The 10,718-nt window shown below is 25.0% G+C and overlaps 1 protein-coding gene across 1 annotated transcript; it reads right to left on the bottom strand.

Moving 5' to 3' along the window:
* Window positions 1-2,803: 2,803 nt before the first annotated feature.
* Window positions 2,804-4,950, bottom strand: LOC101493984 (ferritin-like catalase Nec2). Its single transcript, XM_004486474.4, has 3 exons — window positions 4,570-4,950; window positions 4,028-4,253; window positions 2,804-3,331 (listed from the first exon to the last, which is right to left on the bottom strand). The coding sequence occupies exons 1-3, from the start codon at window positions 4,893-4,895 to the stop codon at window positions 2,954-2,956; spliced, it is 930 nt and encodes a 309-aa protein (XP_004486531.1). The 5' UTR covers window positions 4,896-4,950; the 3' UTR covers window positions 2,804-2,953.
* Window positions 4,951-10,718: the final 5,768 nt, after the last annotated feature.

Below are 10,718 nucleotides of genomic sequence, written 5' to 3'. Positions count from 1 at the left end.
TATAAATTGAAAAATCATAAAATAAGTAGTGAACATATTGCTAACACGAGTTATTAGAGTGGTAGTATACAGACTATTTTCTTCTTCAACTAAAAGATGAAAATTTTTATATGAGTTCTTGATGTTGTTGTAGAACAGTTGAAATGTCTTATTTTATTTTTTGAAAAATATAGAGAAAATAAATTTGAAAATACTATTAATTCTACTAAAGAATTTTCTATAGTTATTAAATAAATTATTAATAATTTATTTAATAATTTTTTAAAAGGCTTTGTCTAATAGTTTCGCTTTAGGCCTCCTAATGTGTTGGACCGGCCCTGCACATCAATTTCATGATCATCAAAACTAATCAAATAAAAAATGCATAATAGTCCATTTAGAAAATAATCACATCATAAATCATTCCTGTGTAATTGTCACGCAAAAATAATTAAATAAAAATAAATGTTATAATTATTCAGGTAAAATAGAGTATGATAAAATTTAGTTTAATTTATTTATACATAAAATAATTATTAATTTAATAATAAATCATAAAAATTACTAACAAGACACATATATAATATATATGAAATTTTTTGGGTGTTAAACTTATCACACTATCTATTAATTAATTGACTATTTACTTTATTTTATTCATTGTATTTCTCTTTTTTAAATTTTAAATCTTATTAACTTTCCTCTTTTATCATCTTTTTATCATTTTGTTTAGCCCAAAATAGAGTTTCTATTAATAAATATAATTGAGTAATTATTATTTTGTTTTTGTAATTGAAAAAAGAGTGGTTTTAAAATAAAAGTCAAAATACAATAGAATAAAACAAAGAGTATATTTTGACAAGTTTGACATGTGTCACTTAATTAGAGTGTTTAAACAAATATAAAGTTTTTATTAATAAAAATAATTTAGTAATTATAATTTTGTTTACGTTATTTTGTTTTTGTAATTGAAAAAATAGTGGTTAAAAAAAATCAAAATAATATTTGAGAAGGGTAATAATTGACACGCGTGCTATTAAAAAAGTCTAATAACTTAAATCAAGAGAAAGAAAAACATTAAACATGCGTGATTTTGAAAATTGTTCAACCAATATCAAAATTCTTCAACACATAAAAAACCCTTTAATTTTCATAAAAATTCTTTAAAAATATAATGCATGCAAAATTGAATGTGCCCTCGGTTTTTTTATTTATTGAAAGTTAAAAACTTACTTAGGGAATTAAAAAATAATGCATGCAATCAATTGTCATTGTGCAATTTGTATGAAAGATCATTAGTAAGTAATTATTATATCATTGACATTTGTTCTAATTAATTCACTTAAAAAATTTCTTTTATCCGTTTTTTCAAAATTATTAGAAGTTCTCTAAAAAAAATTATTGAGTACTTTGTTAATGTTCACATTGCATGAAGAACTTAATTTCAAATATCATTTTTTTGTTCAAACCTCAAATTGAATATCCAATTGGTAGGGTGAGATCATTCGTTATTCTATATAAATTTACCACCATAAGTTCTATTAACTATAATTTGGCAGGGACAACCCAACACATTATGAGGTCTAAAGCAAAATATCAAACGAGCATTTTCAAAGTTAATAAATTATTAATATTTTATTTAAAATTTATCTTTTGTACTTTTTTTGATGCAAAATCATTCATTAAATTATTGTAATCGATTTCGTTTAACAATTCTTTTTTAATCGATTATAAAATTAATTCATTTAATCTTTCTTGTGACAATGTTGTTCTTAGATAAGATTTAATTAATTTGAGTTTCGAAAAGTTTCTTTCTGTTGAAGTGACAGTTACAAGAATTGTTAACATTATTCTATAAGTCATATATGCGTTTGGAAAAAAATATAACCTTCTTATATAATCAAGTATGTCAATTGGTGTATCATTCTCTACTTGTATTATCTCTTTTAGAATTTTAAGTTCTACAAATAAATCTAATCAATGTCTAAGTTGTCTTTATGTTTTAAAGAACGTTCATGGGTACAATAATCTTATCATAAATAAATGCATCATTGTATAATTTTATAATTGAGTACGTTCAACACAAATATCAATTAAAATAATGATTATGTAAAAAAAATAGGAATCAAAAGATTATTTTGGAGGTTTTTTTTTTCCATACTTGCCAGAGGCCTAAAGAGTTTTTATAATATATTTGTACTGGGTTTCTAGACATTATAAAAACTAAAGTAAGATATATATATATATTTTGGTGAACCTAAGGTTGGCCCTGAACCATGAAGAGTACTTTTCTACCAAAATTTTTAATTTTGATACAACTTTTACGATGTTGTGGAGGGTTGGAATGACATTTGATTATAAATTTTCATTTTTTATTGTGTAGAGAAGATGAAAATTAACTAGAGAACTAAAATCCATTTATGAAAATATGATTTGAAACCATGTGAAGAATCATTTAGTATGCGGGTCAATATCATACTCAATTGAAATAAGTGACCATAAATATCAAAATAACATTTAGATTAAAAGATGTAAATGAAAGATACAATAAAAATATTTATAAAAAAACAAACCAACATTATTGTCTAACAAACTAACCACTTAGGATATGTTTGGATTGAGTGTTATGAATGGTTGAATATTATGTCTATATTTTAATTTACATATTTATTATTTTCGTTTTTAGTGATGTTGAATTTGTGTTTGTATTTAATATATACTCTATTGATTTGAATGAATATTTGTCGTTTTCTTTTTGTCAAAAAAAAAAATTCATAGCTTCCTAAATTAAAATAAAAAAAGTAAAATAAATCCTCCCCCAAAATAAAACTAACTAGTACTTAGAGTTCAAATTTCAATTGATCAAACAAAACAACAAAATCCGCTTATTCATATCATCAAACACTTGATGCTCCATTTTAAAACACAAATTAAGTAATCATCGTAATTACAACCATCAAATAGATTTTAATAATTAAGTAAGTTTTAAGTAAGATTTTGCTATACGACCATTTCCTCCATCAGGGTAGAAGCCACCAGGGACACATTCATTACCACTTCCATACACAATCCTCAATATTTCTTGTGGTGTTCTTGGATATGACAACGAGTCTTTGTCCCCAGCAAGAATGTTTCCTAAGACTCTACCCTCAGCACCTTGTCCTATAGGGACCATAAGACCCTCATCTTTCAAACCATCTTTTCCTAATTTATTTCTAAGTGTTGAAATGTGATTGGTGAATTCTGCAACACTCACTCCATAAGGTTTCACCACTGATGAATGTCGTTCGTACAACAATGTTCGTATGACTGCATCTTGGCCTGATTCTACTCCCAAAAGGCCTGCAACAAGCTGTTACAATATTTCCAACATTAATACGATTAGCAAACTCAACATTTTTTGAGATCCAAAGTAAAATATTAGAAGATAATTTTTTTAAATGAATAATAATAATATTTAATTACAAATATGTATATTATTATTATTATTATTATTATTATTATTATTATTATTATTATTATTATTAATTTTAATTGTGTATGCATATAACAACTAATGGAGTTCGACTAATTTTTAGGGGACAAAATAGTGAACTAGTGTACTCAAATATCAAACTTACATTACATATGAGTAACATAATGCATACCTATTAAGTTTTTTGTTTGAATAGGAAGTAGTTCTTTGTTCAATTCTTAGTCATTATTAGAATCAGTTTATTTCTTAAAAATATCATAATTGGAAATTGTAATATGGAATACATGAATCAATCTTATGATGATTAAAACTAGGTTGCGAATAAATAATAATTTCGTAAAATTTTAGTCATTTATATAAAATATATATAGTCATTTATATAAAATATATATAATCTAAAATTATTTAAATACATAAATTTAAGTTATAAATAATTCTGAAAAATAGACCGTTAAAACTCTAAATTACCTGTTTTAAGGTAGAGTCAACTCTACGTAATAAAGAAATCAATGTAATAACACGAAGAAAACAAAATAATATATTGAATGGCTAATCAAAATCATAAGTATATACCTTCCTTGAAGTAGCATTTTGCAAGAGTGGATTGGCACCAACATAGCCAGTAAGACCAACATAAGGAATTACATAAGATGCAAGAAGAAAATTGATATCATTGGCATAAGGATCAAAGGGAGGCACCAAAGGTCGACCAAAGGCACTATCCATCACCTTGGCAAATGATGATTTGCTTAGATCTAACAAAGGCCTAGGGAATCCTTTTACTGTGCTCTTAATAGCCCTACAAAAAGGATCCATAAATAGCTTTAATTTTGAACTTTACAACCATATAATAATGATCAAAGGCCGTGTATCTAAAATAATATTGAATTATAGATTAAAAAAAGTACATATTTTAAATTTTTATGAACAAAAATGTTAGAGATAAAAAGTTTTTAATATAGAGCTAAAAAAGAATATTAACCATATTTTCCCATTATATATTTTATTTTTTGCTATACAAATATTAACGGCGTAACTTCAAGATACATTGAAATAATAAAACAATATATATAATAATGAAATTAATCTTTAAAAATACTAGAGAGAAATTAAACCTCAAATGGCCAACTTCTTGCAAACCAAATTGATAGATGACATCCCTTATAGAGGCACTCAATTTGGCCAATTTGGCACCAATAGGAGGGGGTCCACCTTCTACTAACTTTGGAGCAACTACATCCAATCCATGACCCAATGATCCATATAAAAAGAATTCAGCCTCTAAATATTCCAAATTAAGAGGAAATTCAAGAAGATCAACATCTGATGATGTTTGTTGGGAAATGGGTTTAGAAGAACAAGACTTTGGGGTCAAGATGAGAGAGGCAATTAACAAAAGAACAATGGAGGTAGTGACTCTTGAAACATAATGCGGTGCCATATTTAAGGTCTTTTATGGTGATATGATTAATGTGTTACTATTTTTTATAATATGATCACAAACTATGGATGATGCATTTATATAGACAAATTTTTGGTTCATGCATTTAACAAGTTCGTGCCACGTGGTAAGATAATGACACATAGTCTTATGCATTGATTTGCGACGTGTGGTGGAGATGTTGAGAAATAGGTTTGTCCGTTTGTGACTAAAAATGTGTTGTCCTTTTTTGTTACCTTTTTTATGGGACACGTTGGAATTTTAAAGTCGACATGATATGCAAAAATATAAAATTGTTCTTCAAATTATATGTGTATGTCAATTTAATCTTTAAATTTTATAAATCAATTAATATATTATTGAAATTATAAAATATTAACTTAAATAATTTTTTTAAATTCTATTTATTATTTTAATTTTAAATTACATTTCTATTTATAATATTAGCCTTTATGTGGCTCTTAAATGCTATAGTGGTAAATCCAAATCCATAAAATATATATTTTTCTAAAATTCCATAATTATTACAAAAATTAAAATATAAAAATAATTAGAGTTGTTCCATCTAAAACCACATCAATCTTTTTCTAGGACTATTTTGATTTATATTTAACAATTAAATATATGTATTTTTCAATTTACAAAATTAAATGATTAACTTAGTCGATATTTATGAAAAAAGAAAAAATGATGTTAAAACCTAAAAAATACCCAAAAAAAATATATATGAGTAATAGTATGGCCTTGAACAATAAATTTACAATTAAAGATGATGAAAAGAAAAGGACCAATAATTTAAACAAAATGTAATTTAAAAGAATGATACATGAAAAATACGAAGTATAAAAGATCAATATGAGAAAGAAGTCAAACTTAAAGAACCACAAGATATCATTTATCTAGATTGGAGGAATTCTAAGATCTCGTTATTTAAAAATTTTGGTTTTTTATAAAGTTCAATTAAAAATATTAATATTTATTTTCATAATTTTTTACATCAACATCAGTATATACATCTCAACTACAAAAAAAAAATGTATTTTTGTAAACGTACCATAACATAAAAGTTGACATTGCAAACAAGATGTACCTTGAAAGATCAAATCAGAAAAGAAAAAAAAAATTAAAGACCTAAACATAAATCAAGCTAAATTTAAAAGACTAGAAGTGTTTTTTTTTCTTAAGTTATTTTAGTCATAATTCAAACTGAAATTCTTTTGATCGATTGGTCTTAACTAAACTTCATTAATTGCTTGAGTCCAATTACATCTTTTTTTCTTTCATTTATTTGAAAAATATTTCATAGCATTTGGTTTATTAAAGTTTTCACTAGGTCCTAAATTGTTTGAGAATTTTTAAATAGATCTCTAAATTTAAAAAAAATATTGTAATTGAATCCTTGAAACTATAAAAAAAAAAAATTTAAATAGGTCTCTTAATTAAATTTGTTTTTATTAATTTATGAGACTATAAACTTTTGAATAATTTATAATTAATTCTCTCTTAAATTTATTTCTAATAATCGAGTCTATAATTCATTGATCAATCTTTTTTTATAAAAATATTGTTAATAACAACCAATTTATAACCATCTCTTATAGAATTCAAATTATGTCTCTTAAAATTACAATGTCAAATTAAAATAACAATTTATCTGCCATTTGATTCGCCCTCAACTGTATAATCCCTATTTAGAAGGGAATTGGAACAATGACACTAATTGTCAAAAAAAAGAAAAAGAAGTATATATGCATGATCCGTGCACGCGATATCCATTCAAGTAGTGGCATCATTATATTTCAATGTTCTTGACTAAGATAAAACATTTTCATAATTGTGTGTTAAAATTTGAAGGCCTGGTGTTAAACCATTGATACTCATTTAATTAGCATAATAATCTATTGTGTTTTTATAGATTTTGAGATATTTTAAAAGTTAGTTTAACAAACTTTAAAGTATTTTTATATATTAATGTGTGATATGAAATTGTTAACAAAATATTAAATGGAAACCTATCATACTTAAAAATTAGAATAAAATATTTATTTTTTAGTGTTTGATTTTTATTTTATTTTAAATTCATATATGTTCGTTTTTTAATTATAAGTTCCCATCTTCACACAATCAGACATCAATGATTGTTCACAAATTATAAAACTATATATATTAACAGCATTAATATTTCGGAGGAATTCAATTTCAAATAGATGTCACACTCTTTGGGCCAAACTCATTAATTATTTTAAAATCTAATTAAGGGTTCGAAAATATCATAGCTTTGACGTTTCTTACTTACTTCCTTCAATTGAATTGTTGTTATCAATTTTTCCACTAGATGCTGGACTGTATGCCGTGTCACCAGCAATGAATTATGCTTGCAAGTAAAACAAAATTGGTCATTAATACATCGTGATAATTATTTTAATCTAAGCAAATTTCAATCATAAATGTAAATCTACAAATGCATTGGTATACGTCACCTTAAAATCATTGTGATTCAATTATTTTCTAGCAGTTTCTCAATTGTTGTTACAAAAGTTGTTGGTTGGATAAAATCAAACAAATCTTTTTGCACTATATCCATTTTACCTTTACCAGTTTTCTCCTAATGTGTTTCATCTTTGTTTTTTGTTTTACGTGAAGATATATATATCTAAATATAACTTTTTATCGGAAACTATTTAAAAATAATACAAACTATTTCGAACTTATTTATCACAAATTAAAATTAAACATAATTTTAATATTCAGTAACTTATATATTCTATGGAAGAGATTTAAGACATAATAAAGTTTACTTTTTAAAATGATATGTCTCGAAAATATTTTTATGAAAAGCTATTAAAAGTTGTTTTTCATTTTAAATATTATTAAAATTTTATCATAAAACATATAAAAGATGTTATATATTAATACTTTTTTATGAGAAGCAGCTATTCAAATCCATTTCTTATTTAAAACTTATAATATTTCTTAATTTTCTTTTAAAGAATTAAAACAAAAATATAATATAATTTAAAATATCATTTTTTTAAAAACCTATAACAAACAAGATTTAATTTAGTTTTTGTTTGAGGTACTGCTATTACTGTATCTGAATAATATTTAATAAAGATCACTTTAATTTTTAATTTCTTAACATCAAAATTGAATATGATAGTAATATTTTATTTCTCTTCTCTAAAAAAACATTTATTTTCTCCAAAAAATTACGCATAAATACATTACTCAATACACCCAAAATTGTGTATCAAAAGATGGACGGATTAAATCAAGAGTCAAACCATTGATACTCAATGGAGTTATTATAGTTTGACTTTTCTTATAAGTAGCTTGATTTATTTAACTTCTAAAATTGTCATAGTAGCTTTTTTTTTTTAAGACTTCTTGAATTTTTACAATCATCGTTGAAACACTCTAAAATTTATAATAAATTATTTTATTAATTAAATAAAATTTTAAAGAAATAGTTTGATATTAAAAATGCTTATTGATAATATTTTAGAAATAGGAGAAAAAAAGATTTTAGACCATACTATTTTCTGCTTCTGCATACCGTTTTAGACATTTTACTACAATGTATTGGGCTTTCTGATTCTACACCTGTCAAATCACTTCCTGCACCACACAATACAAAGTAATTGGGCTTTTCTGCTCTGGGCCTTTCTATTTTTGCTTATGTCAAACATCATTCCATTCATAGCTTTTATCTCATCATCATAATCATCTTCCTTACCTTGGTCTTCATCATCCCTTTCATCAACAAAATATTCATCAAATTCTTCATCATCTTCAATGATTGTCTCTCCCCTCTTTATTAACATATGTCGAATAACCCTTTCATCTTTGTCCAACAAAGTCTTGAGCTTGTTGATGTATTTGGTATCCAACTCAAAGTTCATCAAAATGTAGTGTGCATTATTTGCTTTCTTTATTTTGTAAGTCAGTCTTCTCATGCCCCAATATCGAATCTCCACAATCTTCCTTTCTTTACCCTAAAAAAGTTTCCAAATATTTGAGAAAAAATTCACAAAAATAACCAGCATAATCAGAAGCTAAAAGTATTGAAACATACACGAACACCGGACTGAAAAATAGAATAATTGAATATAATCACATATGTCGGTATCACATCGTTGTCTCACACTGATGCTTATCAGACACTGGATACACCTTCAATCAAAACAAATTCAAACGATTTTTTTTGTTAGTCTTCCCATTACATAAACTTTTAGAAACTACATAGAAGAACTTAATTTCAAATATCGGTTTTTTGTTCAACCTCAAACCGTATACCCAATTGGTAGGGTGAGATTGTTTGTTATTCTATTTACATTTACCACTATCAGTTCTATGAACAATAATATGGCTCACTCCAACACGTTATGAGACTTAAAGTGAAATTATCAAACGAGACATTTTCAAAGTTAATAAATTAATTATAAATATTTTATTTAAAATTTATCATTTATACTTTTTTCGATGTAAAATCATTTATCAAATTATTGTAATCGAATTCTTTTCACAATTCTTTTACAATCGATAATAAAGTTAATTTATTTAATCTTTCTTGTGACAACGTTGTTCTTAGATATGATTTAATTAATTTGAGTTTCAAAAAGTTTTTTTTTTTTTTTGTTGAAGCGACGGTTACATGAATTGTTAACATTATTCTATAAGTGATATATGCATTTAGAAAAGAATCTAACCTTCTTATATAATCAAGTATATCAATTGGTGTATCGTTTTCTACTTGTATTATCTCTCTTAAAATTTTAAGTTCTACAAATAAATCTAATCCATCAATGATTTTAATTGAGTACAATCAGCACAAATATCAATTAAAATAATAATTATGTAGAAAAAAATAGGAATCAAAAGCCTTTTTTGGAGGCTTTTTGTTTATGTACATAATTGTTGGAAGCTTAAGGAGTTTTTATAGCATATTTGTATCGGACTTTTGGGCTTCTAGACCGTATAAAAACTAAAGTAAAAATATATATTTTGGTGAATCTAAAACAAGGGTTTTATGTGTCTCTCCAATAGACCGCTCCTGAACTATATAGACTATTTTTTAACAAAATTTTCATTTACATACAACTTTTATGATGTTGTAAAGGGTTGGAATGACATTTGGTTATGAACTTTCCTTTTTAACTGTGTATAGAAGATGAAAGTTAACTAGAGAATAGAATGCATTTCTAGAAAACACGATTTGACACCATGTGAAGAATCATATGGTATGCTGGGTCAATATCCTCAATTGAAATAAGTGAACATAAATATCAAAGTAACATTTAGATTAAGATATGTAAATGAAATATACAATAAAAATATTTATAGGAAAACAAAACAGCACTATTGCCTAACAAACTAACCACTTAGGGTATGTTTGGATTGAGAGTTGCGAATGGTTGAACGTTGTGTCTATATTTTAGTTCACAAATTAATTATATTCGTTTTTAATGATGTGGAATTTGTGTTTATACCTGATATACTCTATCGATTTGAATAAGTATATATCATTTTCTTTGTTAAAAACAAATTTTATACCTTCCTAAATTAAAAAATATATATATATATATAGTAAAATAAATCATCCCCTCCAAAATAAAACTAACTAACTAGTTCTTAGAGTTCAAATCTCAATTGATCAAACAAAACAACAAAATCCGTTTATTCAGATCATCAAACACTTGATGCTCCATTTGTAAAACACATCAAATCAAGTAATCAATGTAACTACAACCATTAAGCAAAATTAAAGTTTTTTAACTACTCCTATTTGCAATTACATATTATTGGGAAAAATCAAAGTCTCAC

This window comes from Cicer arietinum, chromosome 1, assembly GCF_000331145.2.
Source record: "Cicer arietinum cultivar CDC Frontier isolate Library 1 chromosome 1, Cicar.CDCFrontier_v2.0, whole genome shotgun sequence".
Lineage (NCBI taxonomy): Eukaryota > Viridiplantae > Streptophyta > Magnoliopsida > Fabales > Fabaceae > Cicer > Cicer arietinum.
The sequence above is the reverse complement of the archived record's forward strand: the minus strand, read 5'-3'. Positions and strand labels throughout refer to the sequence as shown.

Bases quoted from the DNA above. Each gene is read 5' to 3' on its own strand.
- LOC101493984 (XM_004486474.4), bottom strand. From the start codon at position 4,895: ATGGCACCGCATTATGTTTCAAGAGTCACTACCTCCATTGTTCTTTTG. The intron at 4,254-4,569 runs GTTTAATTTCTC...TCCTTTTTGTAG, and splicing joins CAAGAAGTTGGCCATTTGAG to GGCTATTAAGAGCACAGTAA. The intron at 3,332-4,027 runs GTATATACTTAT...ATATTGTAACAG, and splicing joins AAAATGCTACTTCAAGGAAG to CTTGTTGCAGGCCTTTTGGG.